The following is a 22363-nucleotide window of genomic DNA, read 5'->3' as shown; positions in this document are numbered from 1 at the left end:
AAATTATGAAGATATATTTTCTTCTAAAAGAATTGAATATTGAAGTTTCACATTTTCATACATAGGTGGTGTTTGATTCATTTTTATTTGGGAACTATGCATACTCATTTGTCCCTGGTCTTCAGGGGACTGGTTCTAAGACCCTCACTCCAAATTTCAGGATGCTTAAGTCATTTATATAAAATAGTGTATCATTTGCATATAAACTATACACATTGTCCTATGTACTTTAAATTATGTTATTGCCTATATTACCTAATATAATGCAAATGCCAAGTAAAAATAAATGCTGACTTTTTTCATTTACTTTCAATTTGTGTAGCCTGGATCCAAGGGTTCAGACCTACAAATATGGATGAAGCACTGTATATAAAATGGTTGTCTATTTCCATCTTTTTTTGACATAGTAAAAAATGATTTAAACATTATTTACCAAACAGTCCATTCTGTCTCTCACTAATCTGCCATTTAGTATCTTGCATGTACCAGATTTTTCTTTCATGTGTGAGTTTTTGTGGGCTTTTTTCCAAGAAAAACTTGGAAGCAAAGATTTGTCATCAACCTTGACATTTGGTAGGAAAAACATCACCCTTTGATTTGATCTGGTTCCTGGTCTCAACTTTTCAAAGCCCTTTGTACTTCAGAATCCCTTTTTCAGCATCCAAGGAGAAGGACATTATAACTTAAACTAAAAGTACAATGAATCTAGTGATCAATGTGGTAAGAACGTCTTTATGAAAATAAGTTTCCTTTCTAGTAAGGTTTATTATGACCCTTTTTCCTCTATATTTGGTTTGTTTACTTTTGCTGGTTTTTTTTTTTGACTGAGATTTATATGTGGTTTTAAGTCATTCTAATCATTCCTATCTCTCATTTAAATTAAAATTTCTGTATGCTGATGGTATATAGAAATGTAATTCTGTTCAAAGTTTGTCAAACATTCTTACTAAGTCTTGTAATTTTTCTAGGTATATAATAGGCTTTCTATATAGACAAAAATTTGTGGAGGGTGACAATTTTGGTTATTTCTAAATGATAGACCTTTTGGTATTGGTGATTTTATTACTGGGCTCACCAGAACTGTGATCCTGTTTATGCTTCCCCAGGTTGCTGAGTTGAGAGGTACATAGAGTCTTGAAAATGTTTTGTTTGTTGAGGAAGGCCTCAACTTTAATCCTTCAATTTCTGCCTCCCAAACATCATTTGGATCTTATGACTTTTTGATTGGGCTAGCCTTGTTCTTTCTGATCTCTGCCACCTAAGTAGCTATTACAAATGGGAGCCACTACACCCAGAATATCTCATTTTAGAAACTTTCTTGGGTAGGTCATTATCTACTTGTATTTTTTGTAGTCTTTCTTAGTGACTTTTTTTGATTTTATGCATGAAACCATTTCAAATATCCCACTTATGTGTTTGATAAAGACAAAATATTATGTATGACTATGGTATGGAATGCCAGGCCTTGAAAAGCTACAGAGAAATCTTCCCAGCCATAGCCTATGACAGTTTTTCTTCCAGTCATAGTGTACATTTTGGTATTTCACTATTTGGGGGGGAGGGGTCAGTCATAGGACTTGAACTCTGGGCCTGGGCACTGTCCCTGAGCTTTTTAGCTCAAGGAAAGGACTCTACCCATTGAGCCACAGCACTACTTCAGTTTTCTATTGGATAACTGGATATAAGAGTCTCATGGACTTTAGTGCCTGGACTGGCTCTGAACTGTGATCCTCAGATCTTAGCTTCCTGAGTAGCTAGGATTACAGGCCTGAGCCACGGGTGCCCAGTGGTATTTCAATAATTTTATCAAACCTTTGTACACTTCTTTCAGCTTTCCTATGTTCAGACTTTCATCTATGCTCTCAATGGATGACAAAATATGTACTAAATACTTAAAATACTTCTCTTTACAGATTGGTGACTGCCTGATTTACTGTTAGGTATTTCACATTCTGGACAAAATTTACTCCTGGACTCAAGGGAATTGATGGTAATTGCAGAAAGGAATTAGGAAAGATACTCACTGCTAGCCACATCATTTGTAATACCAAGCAAGCAAAAAGTCAACTTCTAATGCAACAAAATTGCTTAAGTAGTTTCTAAAATTCATTAATCTCAAAATTCATTAATCTTTAAAGGAAAAAAATGTAAATTATGTTTGTTAAGAAGATAACGTACACTTATCAGAAGTGATTTCTATTTTTTCCCCAAAATACTTGTGATCAGTGTGTTATATAATCTATACATATGAAACAAAAAGACTTTTATGGAAATTAATGCTTAAAAACACTTTAAAGAAAACATGATTTTCACAAAGACAAAATGGTATCATTTTATAAAATATTTTTCTATGTTAATACCATTATGTATATAGGCTTCTGTGTCTTTAAACTTGTGCTGAAACCAAAGAACTGTGGTATCCCTTAACGTCTCATTCATTTGGGACACTCTCTAGCATGTTAAGCTGTCAAGGGAATAAAAACCTACTAATGCTTTTACACAGTATAAAATAAATGTGCTCAGCAAACCACGGGCCTTAAGAGTCTTTGTTTAAATTTAACTAAATTATGTCAACCATTCATTTTTAAACCAACAAGATCAAATGACTAGAAACTAAAATAGCACTGGGAGCCAGTCATAAAAGATGCATGATGAAAAGAGACACAGCATCAGTTTCAATAGGTAGTTCTACATAACCTTTCTATACTGCCAATATACATTCCCCTGAAAATATAGGTGCTAAATTCAGGCTACATGATCCATTCCTACACTTACAAATGACAAAGAAACAAGTGGTCAAAGAAACAGTAGTTACATTAAATCTCATTTAGGAGGTAGTACATCAATATAAATACTCAACCCAAGGAAGAAAATAGAAAGGAGGTGCACATTTCTTCATGAACCCAAATTTTCTGTACACCAAGACAGCAACAAATACTAATAAAGGCCATCCTACCTGTGCTTTTTGATGCCATTGGAGAGCGCATCACCACCACCACAATCTTTTCCTTCAGACATTCTGTGTTTTCCACTGTTCAAGTGTTCTTCCTCTTCAAAGGAGTGGGCTGTCACTGCTTCCAGTCGACTCAGGGACCTCTCTGACTCAGAATCTGAGAAAGAACAGGTTCATGGTGAATGAACTAAACTTTGGTATGATGATTCTACAACAATGGGTATCTACCTTAATGTATTAGGGCTTTGAAACTCTAGCAGCCTTGCTTTGTCCTTCAATAATCAACCCATTACAGACTTCTTCAGGGATTTTAGAAAACCTGTACCTCTCCTAAGGATCAAATGGATTTCTGAGACAGGTGTACACTATATAAAGTTATAATTAAACTAGTTTTACATACTGAAAGATGTTTACAAAGACTATATAATTCATGAAGAAACCATGCTGGGTGTTGGAGGCTTATGCCAAAATCCTAGCTACTAAGAGGCTAAGCTGAGGATTGAGGCTCCAAACAAGCCCAGGCAGGAGACATCTGCAAGACTGTTATCTCCACTTAACTACCAAAAGGCTGAAAGTGGAACTGTAGCAAGTGGTAGAGCACTAGCCTTGAGCACAAAAGCTCAATGACAGCACCCAGGCCCTGTTCAAGCCCCAGGACTGGTACAAAAAAAAGAAAGAAAGAAAAGAAAGGGGAAGGAGGAAGAAGAAAAAAGAGAGAAAGAAGGGAAAAGGAGGAGAACAAGAAAAAATCATATTTAGTGGTTTCCTCAAATTTTCTATTACTGTCCCACTCGAATTTTAAGAATAACCTACAAAAACTAAAAAATTTAAAATTCGTGTATAATAGAAAACCTGAAGGAATGTTTATATTTAAGGTTAAATTATATTCAATGCTGTAGAGATAAAAGTATAATTTAATATATGCTAAAGCATTTTTACAGTATGACATTATTCAAATCTTTAAACGTCAAAGACTGAATAAACTGCGTATCAATTATCAGGCAGGCATTCTTAGGAGAAAATGCCATATTCCCAGTTGGCTATGTATTCAGAATGGAGCCATCTGCCTATTGGAGAATAATTAAGTAACTTATTTTTCTACAATTCTTGACAGATTTTACTTTCTTCATCTCTTTTGAGCACCCCTAGATGCTTCTCTGTAACTGAAGAAGGACAATGAGGACATGTATGCCAATAGTCTCGTGGCTTGTAGTCTCAAACTAGTATCTAAACTCTGTTTTCTGAGTCCTTATTTAACACTTCATTTCAGCTCAAAATTGTAACTGCTGAATCTCCCTAAAACATTATGTGAAGCCCTCAGTTTTTACTAAAACGGAAATTCAAGATAAGCCAGTTTCCCACTTGGAATATCTACTCATCTGTCTTAAATTCTAGGAAAGACCTGTCTACCCATTCAAGCAAACTTCTTTAAATGAATTTGCTAATAATCTACTATAGCTGATTTTTTTCAAGAAAGCAAGTATTTGGGACTTTCTTTTCTCCTTCCTTCGTTCCTTAATTCAGAGAACAGCGTGGCGCTTTATTGTTAGCACATTAAGTTGACCCAGAAAAATAACTGGTGGATCATAATGTTGGCTGTAAAGCCATAGGTTGAACAGCATAGCATACCTTGAATTCTGATGTCAGGCCCTCTGAATGATCTAAGTTACTTGCAGAAAGATGGTAGCTTTGTTTTCCCAGACTCCCCATAATAAACATACTAGTAATCCCCCTATATCCAGTTTTGCTTTCTGTGGTTTCATTTGCTTCCAGATAGTAACTTCAAAATTCAAAAACATAAGTAAAAAATTTCAGAAAAAGGGGCTGGGAGTTTGGCCCAGTGGTAGAGTGCTTGCCTAGCATGCATAAAGACCCAGGTTCAATTCCTCAGTACCACATACATAGAAAAGGCCAGAAGTGGTACTGTGGCTCAAGTAGTAGAGCTGTAGCCTTGAAAAAACCCAAGGACAGTGCTCAAGCCCTGAGTTCAAGACCTAGGACTGGCAAAAAAAATTCAGAAAAAAATTTAAACTTTAAACTATTAACTATTCTGAGTAGCATAAGATCTGCCTTTATCTATTTTGTCTAGCCTGGACCCAGGGCAGAGAAAGAACCAATTCATTATCCTCAAGTTGTAGGAAAGGATATCAATAGAGGTAGAGTAGTACTTAAAAAAAAAAAAAACACAAAAGCAGGCCAGAAACTGAGAGGAATATGGTTCAAAACCAGCCTGAAATTAGGAATTTCAGATCTAGGCCAGCCCAGGAAAATTAGTGCACTAAACCCCCACTTTAACAAAAAAGGCTGGTAGATGGCAGAATCCATCTAGTATCTCAGCTATGGTAGGAAGTTTAAGTAAGAATCACCATCCAGGTCAGAAGAGTAAAAAATTTGATACTATCTCAACAATAACCTGAGCAGAAAGGTTTGGAACTGTAGTTCAAGCAACAGCATGTCTGCCTATCAGGTGTGAAGCCCTGAATTGAAACCTAAGTACCACCACAAAAAAGGGAGAAACGAAGGGATGGAAGGAAAAAGAGGGGAGGAGAAAGAGGGGAGGAAGGGATGGGCGCTGGTTGGATATAATGGAGGAAATAATGGAGGAAAAATGGAGGAAATAATGGAGGAAATAATGGAGGAAAAACCTAAACCTGAAGATGGTAACAGCACTCTTGGGAAGTAACCATCCACGCATAATTTTTTTAATTTCCATATTTTAAAACTTGCAGGGAAAGTATTAAGACTTCAGAAACAACTTTATCTGCATCAGTATTAAACTGCCTTCTTAGTTTATAATTTAGATGTCAGAAAATCAAAAAGCAATCAAGCAAAAAAACTCAGGCATTGGGGGGGGAGGGAAATGGGTACCAAGACATGTGAAAGGGTATCCATGTATGTGAATTAATGCACCTTCTATCTGGCAAATATCATGTAACCCTTTTACTAATTACAATAAAAAAATTTAAAAAAAACTCAGGCATTTATATAGCTTATGAGATACAAATTATAAGGCAAGGATGAGCCCATGTAAAAAGACATTTTCTGTGTAAGTATTCAACCAAAAAGCAGATAGACAGTAAACAATAAGAAGCTATATGAGTTTCTATGAAACAAAGACAGATTTTTCCTTCAAATAAGCTAGAATTAGCCTATTTGGGTGGCATGAAAGTGGTTAACTGAAATAAGGTATATTCACGGGAGAACTCAAATAGTGTTATTCCTGAAAAAGACAGAGTAAAAACCTAACAATAAACACCAGGAAATGGGTACTTGTTAAGAGGAGAGGTGGGGCCAAGGGGTAGAGAAATGAAGAGGAAAAGATGGGGAGAATATAGTCAAGAAATTAACATATATATTACAAAATTCAAAAAAACAAAAGGGAAAGGGTAGGGGGAAGGAGAGGGGTGACACTAATTAAGATGCTTTGTATTCATAAACTGCTTTGTTAAATAATATACAACTACTTAAAGATAATTAAGAGCCAGCATAGATGGTTCAGACCTGTAATCCTACCTACTCAGGAGGCTGATATCTGGGGCTTATGGTTCAAAGCCATGCAGGGAAGTCTGTGAGATTCATCTCCAAGTGGCACTGTGGTTCAAAGTGGTGGAGCGCTAGCCTGGAGTGGAAAAAGCTCATGGATAGGGCCCAGGCCCTGAGCTGTTCTTCAATTTTACTTCTTCAAGTTTATGTTGTTTCATTATTTTTTAAATATATTTTTTATTAAAGAATTTATTAACGTTGTTTTTACATCATATTTTAAATGACAAGTTTAACAAACTTGTTCAAGGAGGGAATCTCTATTGTTTCATTATTTTTAAGTAGTTGTTCAATATGTCAGTTTATGAGTACACTACATTTTGATCAGTGACACCACTTTTATCTATCTCAGCTCTACCCTTTCACTCAAGTTACCTGAGTCTACTTTCACATTTGGTACATTGAACATTATGAATGTATTCACACATCCTTCATTTTCACTCATCTACCAAATCTGATGATGCTTAATTCATTTCTCCCTTCCTTATGTCATGCACAAGGCAAGTAACATTGAAAGAACTATATCTTGGTCCCTGCCCAAGGTCCAGCAGAAGTAAACTGGAGCTCAGCATATTTTTCTAGGAACAATCACAGAAGTCAGAATAGGGTCAGTGGGCCACAAGGGAAGCATCAGTTAATTCTAGAGTGGAAAAATGTAAGGAAAGAGTTGTAGCTACAGACTGAGTCAAGGAAAATGACAAGGAGTTAAGAGTGGGATGGGAGGACAGAATTACAACACAGGAACTGCTTTAGGCAAAGGAAACAGCAAGATCCAGTGCTGGGAGCAATGAAGTACTCAATAAGACAGCAGACAACACAGAACAGGCAGTAACATAACAAGAATATAAAATGAAGCTAGGAATGAGTTAGTATATTACTACATGCCATTAAGGTTCTATACTTGCTAGATCAAGTAAATCAATGTGAGTGTTTAAATCTCAACAGCAAAGGAAACATCAGATAAAAGCTGGTAGCTTAAAAATACGAGATAACCACAAAAACAGAATTTAAATTTAAAAACAGAAGTTCAGGTATTTGTTACAATAAGAGAGACATCTGAAGCAGGCTACAAACTTCTTTTCCTGGCAATAGTGAACCATTCTTTGTAGATTCTACCTTATTAGCATTAATCACATCCATTTCTAGTATTGCTTTGTTCCATAGACATTCTTAAAACAGCAGTCTTACCCAGATGCCAGAAGCTTATGTCTATAATCCTAGCTACTCAGGAGGCTGGGATCTAAAGATTGTAGACTGAAAACAGCTTGGGTAGGAAAGTCCATAAGACTTTTATCTTCAATTTAACTACCAAAAAGCCAGAAATAGAGCTATGTCTCAAGTGGTAGAGCACTAGGCCTTAAACAATCAATTTAACCCCAGGAATGGCATTGAAAAAAAAAGCAACAACAATGACAACACAAAAACTAGCAGGCTTTTCCATTTGTCCCATGCACACAATTATTAAATAGGCCATATCTTATTTACTATCTACTGTTACTGGGCAATATATTCATACTTTAGAAGAAAAAGTATGGAGAAGAGTATGGCTCATGCCTCAAATGTGCTAGCAACAGAGTTGTCATATAGCAATATAAGATACAACACAAATGCTTTACTAACAAAAGCCAAAAACAGTAACAACAAACCACAGTGGTGGGAGTGAGGGGGACTAGTTCTTAATGGCCTTTCAGTGTGTGATATTGAAATAGTCTTACAGATGGGTGGTGTTAGAGCTTGCCTCATGTCTAGAAAGGCTCAAGTAGGCCTAGTGCCCAGCTCTTCCTCTGGGAGGTAGAAGAAATAAAGAGGTGGGGCCTAGTGGGAGGTCCTCTGATTATTGGGAATGTGTACTTGAAGGGTATTGTGAAACTCTTGTTCCTTTCACTTCCTGGCTATGAACAATTGGCTTTACTACATGCTCCTACTATATGTATCATTTTTTTCATAAGCCTAAAAGCCATGGGAGCCATTGATAATGACTAAAATCTCCAAAACTGTAAGCCAAAATGAATCTTTTCTGTGAAGTTGATTAACTCAAGTCTTTGCTATAGTGGCAGAAAGCTGACATACATTTGGTGATGATGGTAATGTAACGATGTGTAAAAATGATTAAGAAAGTTGGGTAACAAGGAAGTTACACCTTTAATCCTAATTACTGATCTGGAGGATCATGGTTTGTAGCCAGATTGAGCAGTAAAAGACTGAAATAGAGTCTAAGCTTGAGGACAAGTTCAAATCTCAATACCACCAGAGAGAAAAAAGAAAGGATAATCTCACAGAAGTAAAATGGATGTGTGTGTGTGTGTGTGTGTGTGTGTGTGTGTGTGTGTGTGTGTGTGTGTGTGAGAGAGGGACCTGGGCACTGTCCTTGAGCTCAAGGCTTCCGCCCTACGCCTTGAGCCACAGCACCACTTCCTGTTTTCTGGTGGTTAACTGGAGATAAGTGTCTCAGGGACTTCAGTGCCTATGCTGGCTTTGAACTGTGACCCTCAGATCTCAGCCTCCTAAGTAGCTAAGATTACAGGCAGCAGAAACTTATTTTAACAATCTATGTAGCTCAATATCAGATGTTAGCCTTTCACTATTATTTCCTCTTATAAGCACATGTTTCTATAATAAGCAAAGTCAAGTTAAAAAATTTCAGGATACTTTATTGATCCCTGAAAAGCAAAGTAAGGGATTTTATAAAACAGACTGACATCATTTACTGAACTTTTCATAGGAAAAATTTCATTTATCAGTATCAGGGTTTTCTAGCCTTAATGCCGGGCAATATACAGACAGTTCCAAAAGAGTTCAGATAACTTAAAACAGTAGATGAGTGACTGGAAACCTGTCTCTCCAGGATATATCTTGTCTCCAGTCTCTTCCTTTCTTCTGTCCAACATGAGGTAAGCAGCCTCTTCTGCCCATTGTCCTTGTTACCATGATGCTCTGCCTCATAACAGAACCCTTGCAATGTAGCCACCCAACTGTGAATTGAAACCTCTGAAACCATAGGCCAAAATATATCAGTCCTCTGTTAAATTGATTTACTAAGGCATTTTATCACAGTGACAAAACATGATTAACACAACCCCATTTCTCATCAAAATGGCACTGAAATTGGTAGCCCATAACTGATTACTGTGAATTCAAAAGATACTGTGTTCACTGTTCCTTCCAGAGTAAAGGAGTTTTCAGGTGCTGATTTAAATTTATCCAACTATAGTGAAAACCTGAAAGAGGTCAGAGAGTTTGCAGTAAATATACCAACAATTCTTACAAGCCCTTTTTCCCCTAGCATGACCTTTCAAAAGTATCCTGAGAACAAACAGTACAACGGAGTAAAATGTGGAGGAACTATGGATATTGTTCAAATTATGCTTCTTCCTGTTACTCAAGGTAACAGGAAATGTCCAGAAACCTGATAGGCTCAATTTAATACCTTTATTGTTTATGGTTTTCCATGAACAAAGTATATTCTAAAAATGCCCAGAGCAACCCAAGGTACAGCTTAAAATGTCAGTGTCAACTTTTATTTAGTCTTTAAGTTAAATGCATAAACTTAAAAAGTCATATAGCAGCTGGGCACTGGTGGCTCACACTTGTAATTTTAGCTACACAGGAGGCTGAGATCTGAGGATTGCAGTTCAAATCCAGCCTGAGCAAGAAAGGCCATGATACTCAAGTTCAAGTAACTACCAAAAAGCCAGAAATAAAGCTATGACTCAAGCAGTACAGTGCTAGCCTGGAGCACAAAAGCTCAGGATAAAGCCCAGGCTCCAAATTCAAGCTCCAGGACATCAAAACAACAAACAGAAAAACAAAAAAAAAACCATCAAATATAAGGAGCCCCCCAAAAGCTCACAAAATAATAAACTTAAAATCAAGATGACCTAAAAGTGGTTGCCAACACACTACCATAATAGTTTACCAAGAAGAGTCAGAAGGGAAAGTCCTAGTTAAAGGCTGGGTATTAAACTGGGTCATATCAGTTAGACTGGATTTCAAACTGGCTGTTTGTGGAGAGAGTGATTAAGAGTTCTTTTAGATTTACACATAGCCTTGATGTATCATTGCCTATTTCCACTATAATGTAATTGCCACAGGTATGATGGCATAAAAGTCAATTTCACTGGGTCAAAACAAAAGTGTTGACAGGGATAAATGTTGGACAGCAGAGGACAGTCTCTTTGTACCTCTTTTAGCTCTGTCATTTTTCCTGGACATATGGCCATGTCACTTCAATCTTCACTACCATCTTCTTATCAACTCTTGTCTAATCCTTTACTACCATCCTAAGGATACTTACTATGATTTAGATGCAAACTGGGTAACTTGCAATCTGTAAAAATCTTTTTTAGCAAATAGGATAAGATTTACAAGTTCCAGAGAGTAGAACATGAGCCTTTGTCTGGGGGCACAGTTTTCCAGCATACCTATTTATAGACAATGTGGAAGAAGATTTGCAATTTGGACAAATGAAAACAGATGAGTGGCTATGTCCGGGCCAGAAGGTCTACAAGGCATGTGGATCAGATTACTTAGCATAGTTAGAAAGGAAAGCAAGGCAGCATCATACTTGTGGAGTGTAAGAAAAGGGAGACTGTGGGCACCAGCAATCACTATCATGGCAGGAAACTGGAAGGTAGAAAAGCTAACTAAATTTTCAGGAGGGAAGGAATGAGAGGATCATATACAAATGTGTAGTTTTCACAGTGAATATAGTGGTCTGACAACAGGATGACAGTCCAGTTCCTACGACAGAGCATAGAATTTGAGATCCTCTGGACTATATGGAAATTTTCAATAAATAGAAAGGTATAGGGGTAAAATAAACTTAACAACAGAAAAAGTCTATGGATATTACCTATCAAGCAACTAGTCTTCAATTCTACACAATTTAGCCTTGAAAATGTATCTTGGAATTGCACTTGTCCAAACACTGGAGCATGGAGCAGGTGCTTGATTCACTGCTAGATGTTAGGGATGCAAAGCTGCAATTTTAGCCAAGGTGACAAAATCAGTTACAGAAGCATAAACAAAATTTCAACTAGCTTCTGAGATCCCTAAGAAAAAGTCGAAAGGATAATGTCTACTAAATTGACAGAAAGTGAAGAGAAACTTTTTCTTTTTTGATTTTTGTCCAACTTTCCCATTTAACTGTTTCTCCTCTGAAATGCTTTAATCAGAGCACTGATTCATTTACTATGACCAACTGGTATTTGTTGAGCTGCCCCCAAAGAACCTCTTCCTCCCACCCCACTCACATTGAGAAGTTACATTCTAGTTGTAACAGATCAACAAGTGAAGGCTTACTACATGAAAGGTACCACTGGAGAAGGAAGTAGTAGGTAAGAAAAGGAAATAGAAAATGACTGGTAACAATTTCTCTGAACAGACAAATGTAGGAATTAGGAGATCTAACACCATAAATATCTGGGAAAGGAGATTGCAGGCAGATGACACAATGAACAAAGGCCTGAGAGAACGCATGCTTGGCAAATTCAAGGACTCGTAGTCAAGTCAGTGTGACTGGAGAGAGCAAGTAAGAAACAGAGGCAGGTCTAGAAGACAGATGCTGGGATGTAAAGCTGTGGAGTTAATTGAATATGGTTAGCATGTGAGGCATAGGTCTACCTGATGTCGTCTAAAGAGATATTGCTCAGGCTTTGATGTGTATCTGACTCTCCTAGGGATTTGCAAAACTGAACATTTGTATTCCCTTACATACAGAAAGCTCTCAGTTGAAATCTCTAATATGGGTGCAGAGATAGCAATGTCTAAGCACAAAGAAAATGGAACATGCAGAAAGAGAGAAAAGGTTGGGTGATTACACACTGAGCTCAAGAAGAGTACTGAGAAAGATGACTTTTAGGCAGAGTACAATGCTGGCCTAGCTGAAAACAGCTACAGCTCCATGGTAGGAGGTGTAAAAATTCAAGAAAAATGACCTAAGATGAATGGGATCAAGAAGGTTTTTGTTGTTTTTTAAGATGAGGAGCCAGGGGCTCATGCCTGTAATCCTAGCTACTCAGGAGGCTGAGATCTGAAGATCAAGGTTCAAATGACCTAAGACTCTTATTTCCAATTAACCCCCAGAAAATGGGAAGTGGGGCTTGGCTCAAGGGTAGGGCAGTAGCCTTGAGCTGAACAGCTCAGGGAGAACACCCAGGCCCAGGGGTAGGGTGGTAGCGTTGAGCCAAAGAGCTTAGGGACAGGGCCCAGGCCAAATTCAAGCCCCATGACCCACAAAAAAAAAAAAAAAAGAAAGAAAGAAAGAAAAGAAAAAAAAGAAACGATGAGGACATGGAATAACCGATTACCAAGGAGAGATGGGACAGCATAATGATCTTTAGGTAAGTGGCAGGACCTGGGATTTCAGATGCAAATGGAAGAGTTGGCAGCTTCAGTTAGGGGCATAACTTCCTCCATTGTACGATGCCAGTGTGTTGATGGCTTTGGTAGCAGAGATGAGGAATTTCCCAATGATATAGACAATTTTTAAATATAGAGTAAAATGAAGTAATTTTAGGTAAGAGTGGAAGCATGATATAATCATGTACAGATAACAGATTAGTGTAAAAGAACTCCTGGGGAGAAAAACACCAGGAAATCAGACATGAACAGATATGGATTTAAAGCAAAAAGACCATGAACATGAACTTATACTTGTTACCTGTGGAATGAAGTGAGGAAATAGAGAAATGGTTTGGACTTTGGTCAGCCCAGCAGACAGGAGTATGACCATATAATATTTCATGCAATCTAAGCTTGATTAGGAAGGAGGTGAAAATACAGGGACAATGAACAAGTGGAGTAGATGCTTTGGTATGATCAAAAAATGCCAGATATGGGTTTCAGAGAGGAGCTGTTACATTGTCTCATATTTAAGTCTCTCTTGGACTACCCACAAACCCACTGGTTTCAGGAAATGGATCTTTCTTTTTGTTGGGGTGAAGGATGGGGGTACTAGGGTTTCAACTTAGGGCTTTATGTTTACAAGACAAGAGCTCTACCAATAGAACTATGCCTTGGTCCTTTTTGCTTTAGTTATCTTAAAACGGTGTCTTGTGCTTTTGCCCAGGGCCAGCCTCTTTTTATTTTTTGATGCCATAGAGCTAGGATTACAGGCACATACCACCACATCCTACCTGGATCTTTCATATATTGTTATCTATTCCTAACAAATCAATTAGCAGGTAAGAAGCTTTCACTATGTTTGGTTAACAAATCCTCTCAAAACAGTTCAGTGCAACATGTACATGCTTTCCTAATAAATGCTAATGATGACACTAGTCAATTAACATTTCTAAAAAAATCCAGAGGGGCCCAGAGTTTGGCCTAGTGATAGAGTGCTTGCCTAGTATGCACGAATACCTGGGTTCGATTCCTCCGTACCATATACATAGAAAAAAGCTGGAAGTGGTGCTGAGGCTCAAGTGGTAGAGCTCTAGCCTTGAGAAAGTCCAAGGACAGTGCTCAGGCCCTGAGCCCAAGCCCAAGACTGGCAAAAAAAAAAAAAAAAATCCAGAAAGCCTAAAGTTTAATGATAAGTACCAGCTGTACCTATAACATATTTAGCATGAGTAATTTGCTGTATCTCTTTTAATGTTGTAGTCCTAAAAATATGATATAATCCTAAAAATATTTCATTTATAGCATATATATATATATATATAAAATATGAAAATGTAATTATCTGTTATATATGCAGCATCACCCAAATAACCTACTTTGTAATAAGAAATCGGCAAAAAATTAAATTAGCAAAATGTCTCTGCCCTTAGGAACATACTTATTTTGGGAGGGAAGTAAGCAGTATGACTACAGAGGTGACTGAGATCATAATGCACTTCAGAGTTCTTATCAAAACATTGATGATCATCCTCAAATTCTGTATCTTCTGTGTATAAAAATTTATGGTGTAGATGATGCTACTTTTTATCAACTATTGTCAGTTGTAGTTACTGAATTAAGTTTTATTTGATATAGGTCATTACTAATTCCATGTTACTACTTTCTGTTTTCAAAGTTCTGACTTGAAAAGAAATAAATTTAACAATGACTTGCCCTTTCAACTGCTGAAAAATGCTAAAACTTACTTCAGTCTCATTATATAACCATCTATTGGTTTTGTCAGTCTAAAGTTTCAAGTTTTATGCATTATTCATGAACATCAACCAAAATAGCATTAAGAAAATATAGCAAGAAAGCCTTTCTTGAGCAACTTATCTCAACATGTTTCCAAAAAGAAAGTGAACACACTAAGAAAAACATTTTTAACTTGTAATATTCATACGGCAGGAATTTTCCATGAAATGGATACCTCAGACTAATACTAGTAGTAAGAATAACAACAATGACATTTAACTGATAATAAACACAAACAATTTCCTACAGCTGAGTGCTAGTACCTCACACTTGTTAGCCTAGCTACTCAGGAGAGTGAAATCTGAGTATTGAAGTTCTATGCCAGTTTGGGTGGGAAAGTACAGGATACTCTCATCTCTAATTAACTACCAAAAAGTCAGGAGTGGAGCTGTGGCTCAAGTGGTAGAGCACCAGTCTTTGGCAAAAATGCTCAGGGAATTATACACCTTTTGTTTTTATACCCTTAGCTACTTTTTTCTCCAGCTCTCCCTGTGCAGATCTCACAGGTCCAACTTTAAGATCCTTGAGTACAAGTTTCATTTCTTTGACATTATCTCATTCCTTCTTCCTCCTTTACAATACTTTATCAGTAAGTACAACTAAGAATCTTAGGCTCTGTACTGATTACCAATATATCTTTAAAAAGAACAGAAATACCAAAAACACTCATTTAAGAGCTTGATGAGCTCAGGTTGTTAAGAGGGTGCTTCTTTGTTAAGCACTTCAGAAAAGCAAATAGTTATGACCCCTTCCATCCATCCAAAAGAGACAAGTACAGAACAAACCTATAAAACAAGTATGTAAGTTGAAGGAAGAAAGTAACAAAATAAGTTTGCCTAGAAGAGCAATAAAGAATACCAAAAGAGGCCAAGAGTTTGGCCTAGTAGTAGAGGGCTTGCCTAGCATGCACGAAGAGCTGGGTTCAATTCTTCCCTACCTCATACATAGGGGAAAAAAGCTGGAAGTGGTGCTAAGGTCCTGAGCTCAAGCCCAGGACTGGCAAAAAAAAAAAAAAAAAAAAGAATACCAAAAGAGAGTCAATAACTGAAAATTTTGTGAGAACTTTGACAGAGGTAAGGTAAATTAAAATTTTAAAAAGTAGCACTAGACTCCAGTTGCTCATGCCTATAATCCTAGCTACTCAGGATGCTGAAATCTAAGGATCACAGTACGAAGCCAGCATGGGCAGAAAAGTCTTGGTGAGATTCTTCAGTTAACTACTCAAAAACTGGAATTGGTACTGTTGCTCAAAGTGGTAGAGCCCTAGCTTTGAACAAAAGAGTTCAGGGATAGCACTCAGGTCTTGAGTTGAAGCCCCACAACTAAAAAAAAAAAAAATCTATCAATCAATAAAACAAAATATAGTAGTAGAAAAATATGAAATCATTTTCTTTTTCCACACAGTATTTCTACAACTTTGCTAACAGGATCAAGTTTTCCCACAAAACAAGCAAGTTTAGGTATTTCTTACTTCAATAACACATGGTTAGCTCTTTATCTGGAAGTGTTCATCTTAACTGTATTTGAAATTTTCCTTTATATAGCCACATTATATTCCACATATATACTCAACACACAATCAAAACAAAAGGTGATATTCATTCAATTTAACTCCTTTTAAATAAGTCTACCCATGAAGTTCATCCAAATTCTGAGAAAAAAGATGTCTACTTCATAAATTTTATGAAAACTTTATAGTCACTAAGCACACCAGAAAAATAATTTTCTCCAGATCCCTCAGGGATAGAAAAATTATTATACTACAATTGCTGGCTCTTTATCAAGGTTTGTCTGGCCTACCCTCTCAGTAGATTTCCACTAATTCTGCCTATCTGAAAAGCTTAATAGGTCATGATATAAGGAAATAGGAAATCACATGGACTTCCACAGGAAATCCCTAGATTCCATTTCCATCCTTAAAGGAAGTGACATAGACTAGCAACATCTTTAAAAAAAAAAAAAAGATTAAACATTTAGTGAAGGAAACTTTAAAATGCCTAAACAAATAATCTTTAAAGGTATTTCCCTCGGGGGCCGGGAGTTTGGCCTATTGCTGAGAGTGCTTGCCTAGCATACATGAAGACCTGGGCTCCATTCCTTGGTACCACATACATAGAAAAGCCAGAAGTGGTGCTGTGGATCAAGTGGTAGAACTCTAGCCTTGAGAAAGCCCAAGGACAGTGTTCAGGCTCTGAGTTCTAGACCCAGGACTGGCAAAAAAATTCCTCATCTTGATATTAGGATAGGCTTAATTTAAAATGTTACTATGATTTAGGAATTAAAATTAAGCTTCAAACAAGTAGACTGTTACTTGCTCTTGTTTATCTGTATATTCAACTATATGACACGTGACTACATTAGAGGCCTGGATAGAAAATATTGTGGCCAGCGTGCAGCAAATAAGAGGAAAAAAAAGTGAAGAGATGGGTGCAGAAAGGTAACCAGACAGGTGTGAAAAGACAAACAAGATCTGGGTTATGGCTTAAGGGTGACCTGCTAAGGTGGTTTGAATCAGTTAAGCATTCAGCAGAAGAGCACTTGTCTCACAAGTCACTGAGTTCAAACCTCAAAACCAAAATATGACCAGCAAAAAGGTGATTAGAGCTGCTAAATGACAGAAGAAAATGGTTAATTGTAGTTCAAATTTACTGAATCAAAAACTTTCACATAAGTTTCAAAAAGAGTAAGTTAGAGTTCTAGTAATGAAGGAAAAAATTTGTACGAGAAGTTGTTCAATGTAAAAGCTGCTGCATAATAGCTATAATGCTACTTTATTTTTTGGGGGGGTGGGGGTGGGGGTGGAATGCAGTAGCCGTGCTTGAACTAAAGGCCTAGAACTCTTGTTTGCCTTTTCACTCATAACAAACTCTAACTTGAAGCACACCCCCAGTTCAGTTTTAAAGAATGTGTGTGCACGTGTGCATGAGAGACAGAGACAGAGACAGAGACAGAGACAGAGAATATGCCTTAAAAGCATGTCAATGTATCAGACCATTACCATTTTCTGAAGAGGAAAAGGGAGGTGTGGCTCAAGTAACAGCGCACTAGCCAAGTAAGTAAGGCCAAGGAAATGGACAGTTTTGAGTTTAAACCCCAGTAAAACCCCAATCCCCTGAAAAAAAGTTCTCAAATCTCAGCCAGGCAAATGCTTATAATTTCACCCCGTGAAAGGCAAAGGCTTGTTTAAGTCAGGGTTACACAGTGAGACTGTATCTTCAAACAAACAAACAAAATATTCCTTAGCAATTCCACCAACATGTACCAATTCAAAGACACTATCCTAAGCAATAATTAAACATATTAACTCTTACTCCTCATGCAACCTACTGCTAAAATGAGTAATTGTCTCATTTTTCAGTATGCAGGAATTAAGGATAACAGAGCCAAGTCCCTGGGTCTGAAGTCCATGTTCATTAAAGATGCTGCATCGTCCGTTAGCACACATTTCTGAGACGAAGTTATGGACATCCTTTTCTCTGATCCAGTTATACCCTGGTCTCACTTCTACTTAGGCACTAAATGTACTGAGCAGTAAGCAAGTGTTATTCATCAGTATCCTTCACTCTAAGATCCTATGAATGCAGAAACTTACTCACCTCTCTGTCCTTAACAACATATACTAACACCTGGCACTAGAAGGTAGTTAATAAATGGTTACTGAAGAAATAAATCAAGTGTCTGAACTTTTTAGTGGTATGCTAATCCTAACACAGCTTACATACTCAAAATAGGCAGACTCACTAATGAATTTTCATCCTAAACCGCCAAACACCAGCCTTGATAGATAACCACAGACACACACAAACAGATACACACATACCTTTGGGGAACTTTACTGAAACTTCTGTTTTTTTCTGAGAAACTCTAGGTAATAATCTACTCTTTAAGACATCCAGAGGGTGCATTCTACATCCTCAATAATGCAGAATGAAGGATTCTAGAGTTACCTGACAGCGCATCATAGAACTCGTCCTCACTAAGGATGCTGGGAGGTGGGGATCCTTCAACCAGAGATTGCTCTAATTCATGATGCTCAGTGGCTAGAGTTTCCAGTGCTTCTGACAAAATTTTGTTTTTTTCTTGTTCCTGTTCCAATTTTAAATTCCTCACCTAGAAGAAAAGACATATTCCAATGTTTATAATGACAAGAGATGTAAAAGTTACTAGCTTTTGATCTAATTTTACTGCAACATCAGAAATGAAAACAGTGGTGTTATATTCACATGGGTGAATGAGCAAAATTGCCAATCTAATTTTGTTCTTCCCATGGGGCTTTTTCTCACAACAACTTAGCTATAATGAAAATAGATTAAAAACTAGAAACTGAATTCAAACAATCAGGATCTTGGTATAAGAGATGCATTAGTCAATATAGAAATCATACATTTTAATTTAGGAAATATTTCTTTCCAAACACTAATCAGGAAATCAAAGAACCATCTTTAGCAAACTGCTTAACAAAACAATAAGTATAAAATGTATACCAGACAAAAGCTTAAGATATAATTGCCTAGTTTATTTTCAAACAGTTGGCATATAAAATGAATGGAAATAAATTTCCTAAAAATAACTATAGACATTTTTACAGTTTTCAAAGGTATCAGGCTTCAAGTCCACATTTTATCTTAAATTTAGTACATGCCAAAAAAAAGTTATAGATAAGCTAAAGCCGTATTTGATATTTTTTACCCTTTAAAGATGCCATCTAATTGGGCTATATACTCTATAGACAAGTTTTATTACATACATTAATATGTACTTATGACATACAAACCCTCAGCATAATTTCAATTATGTTCTAAAATCTAGGTGCCAGTGATTGTATACAGAGATTACTTTCTTGAATACTTGTTTGTTAAACATGACATCTGAAGTATGATATAAAAAGCAATGTTAATAATTTCTTTCATTTAAAAAAAGACACCATCTATTTTAAGCATATGATTTATTTGAGGGTTTCTGAACCTTTACAGTTAACCGAAACCTTCAAGTTCAAGTGACCCAAACCTTGTAAGATATATTGAATTTGGTATGGACAGTTTCATTTATTTTTATATCAAGAAATCCAGAAATCTCTAGTAGTCCTTTGTGTTCAATTAATAACCAAAGAGGAACTATTTACCAATGTCAGTTAAACTGGGAACTAGGTTTACTATGTATTCTCGTAAATCTCTTCTCCCTTAGTTTTCCTCTTATAGAGTCTATTATCATAAAAACAACTATCTAATTTAGCAGTGTGTTCAGCTTAGTGGCCTTCAAACTTGTTTTTCCAACTTATCAGCTAAATCTATTTCTCAACTCTAAAGCATAAAACATATGCATTAGAAAGCAGAACCATGCTGGCGAGTTTGAGGATCAGGAGCCTTACTTCTTTCCTTATCTTCTTCCTTCCTTATAGACCCTAGGCCCCAAACTCAATGTGCTCTAATAGATTGAGAAGCACTATACATTTAATTCCTACTCATTGCTTTCGGTCAAATCTTCCCGCTCTAGGTCCTAACAGCTGCCATACTCTTTCATAATGACTTTGTGCTGAATTTACCCCTTAACTCCCTGACATTCCATTCTCTATCCATGGCCTCCTAGGTTAAAGCATCTCCCTCTCTTGACTCAGGGCCTTTTTGTAGCCCCAACAGCCACATATTAAGGCACAGTGCTCTGAGATATAACTTAAAATACAGTTTTACTGAGGGGCTCTATGCATAGCAGAAACAGGGTTAATTAAATCTTTATTATCTTGGGAATAGCTTCACTCCTCAGGCACCTTAGTGTTCATCATTATAATTATTACAGCTGTGGTAATACAACAAGAACAACAATGAATGGTAAGCAATAATGAACAGACAAGTCATTGAACTAAAAAACTTTTATAAAACTGAAATGCTTGCAAATATTCGTAAAACAAATGGCCTCTTCAAAGGAGTAAGTAAATAATTTTAAAAAACCTGTATTTTCTCCATCTTATTGGTTACACAGTTCATTTATCTATAAAAACAGATTAAATACAATGTCTAAAATGAGCCTTTATTTGCCAGTACTCTGTAGATTCCAAAAACAACACTGCAAGAAGATTTACTTCTTTCATCTCTGCCTACTCTCTCCTTTCAAATTTATCTTTTTAACTTTTCAAAGATCAAAATACAAATGTACTGTGGGTATTCTATCTTTAAATGAAACTAGGAGAATTTAGGGGATTCACAGGACTGGGGAAGATAGGGGAAAATATGAAAAGGGACATTTCACAGCATGCATTGTACTCTCAAACTGACATGTTGAATTAAAAACCCTTTGTACAACAACTTAAGGCATGTATCAACTGAATTGCCTACCCACACTATCTGACAAATGTTCACATATTAATGACTACATTTATATACTGAATTTCATACAAGTGGAAAATAAACCATCAAGGATCTTAAATACTTGACCTACTAAACAAAATCTTTTTCAAAACGAATCTATCTTTTACCAATTTAAAGATCACTTTACCAATTAAAATCACTGCCACATTTACATCTGTTCTCACTTGTTATAAAGAGAGTGAGCAGGGTGTGAAGCAATGTGGGAAGTTAAGGGAGGAAGAGGCTCCAGCCTTCTATTTCTAACCTTGTTTTTAATCTTCAGTGGATCTGAGGGTACTTTTATTAGTCTCAAGTCTATGAAGATTTATTGCATTGAAAAAAACTTCGTATAAAAGCTACCCACAAAATGGCAATCTCTTCCATTATGTAAGTGATATACCTAGGAAAGCAATATACAGCCCAGAAATGGGCTATATATAATAATGAGCTCTCCTTGCTTTACAGAAGCCTCTAAGAGCACACTTAAATGGTCATTACTATTGTTTAATTAGAGGGACCGTGGGAACATTGTCATTTCAAATCCTCTATAACAACAATATTTCAGAAACACTTAAGAAAAATCTTGTACTAAAACTAGGATGAAATTGCTAATATACTACAGATTGCAACTCCATAAAACATTCACCTTACTTTTATACTGTTTATAAATTTTCATTTACTAGCCAAGAAACTATATTGTAACACTTATTTCCATATAGTATCTCTAATTCCAGATGGAACGGTTTCTTCATTTACATTATGTATCAACACATTGATACTGATTATGCCTTTTAAATTCTCAAGCAATAAGTATTCGAGTTATTAGTAGAAATTTTTCTTTATAGAATTAGATGTCAACATGTTTATAGTTATAGTAGCACATTCTAGACTAAAGCTATTGACAACTGTCAATAGCATCTTGAAGATTTAAGCCTTTCTAGTAGATAGGCTTTTTTAAACCACTTTCATTTTATTTAATTTTCATGCTGGAAAGTGAAATTCAGTTTTCAAAATTGATGGGATATGAAAAAAAAATTCAGAGGGCTTTTTTTTTTTTTTTTGGTCATTCATGGGTCTTGAATTCTGGGCTTGAGTGCTGTCCCGGAGTTCTTCAGCTCAAGGCTAGCACTCTAAAACTTGAGCCATACATAGCACCACTTCTGGTTTCCTGGTGATGAACTGGTGGTAAGAATCTCACAGACTTTCAATCGTGGCTTTGAATCATGATTCTCAGATTTCAGCCTCCTGAGTAGCTAGGATTACAGTTGTGAGCCTCTGGCACCTGGCAGAATCCAGAGTTTTAAAAACAGTCTTACAGGCCAGGAATGTGGCCTCATGGTAGAATGCTCACCTAGCATGCACAAAGCCCTAGATTTAATTTCTTGAAACCACA

The 22363-nt window shown here is 36.6% G+C and overlaps 1 protein-coding gene across 9 annotated transcripts in view; it reads right to left on the bottom strand.

Annotated features, from left to right (window-relative positions):
- Osbpl1a (oxysterol binding protein like 1A) overlaps positions 1–22363 on the bottom strand; it is a 175836-nt gene that overhangs the window by 43776 nt on the left and 109697 nt on the right. For 8 of the 9 annotated variants that reach the window (XM_090353318.1, XM_090353320.1, XM_090353319.1 and 5 more), the window contains 2 exons: positions 18577–18739; positions 2957–3110 (listed from right to left, as the gene is read on the bottom strand). In XM_090353318.1, the coding sequence (XP_090209444.1) occupies positions 2957–3110; positions 18577–18739 (317 nt within the window). Of the gene's footprint in view, positions 1–2956; positions 3111–18449; positions 18531–18576; positions 18740–22363 lie in introns of those variants that run through there. The other variant, XM_090353327.1, reaches the window with a different exon arrangement.

Source organism: Megascapheus bottae, chromosome 19, assembly GCF_031878675.1.
Source record: "Megascapheus bottae isolate mThoBot1 chromosome 19, mThoBot2.hap1, whole genome shotgun sequence".
NCBI classification, from domain to species: Eukaryota; Metazoa; Chordata; class Mammalia; order Rodentia; family Geomyidae; genus Megascapheus; species Megascapheus bottae.
The sequence above is the reverse complement of the archived record's forward strand: the minus strand, read 5'-3'. Positions and strand labels throughout refer to the sequence as shown.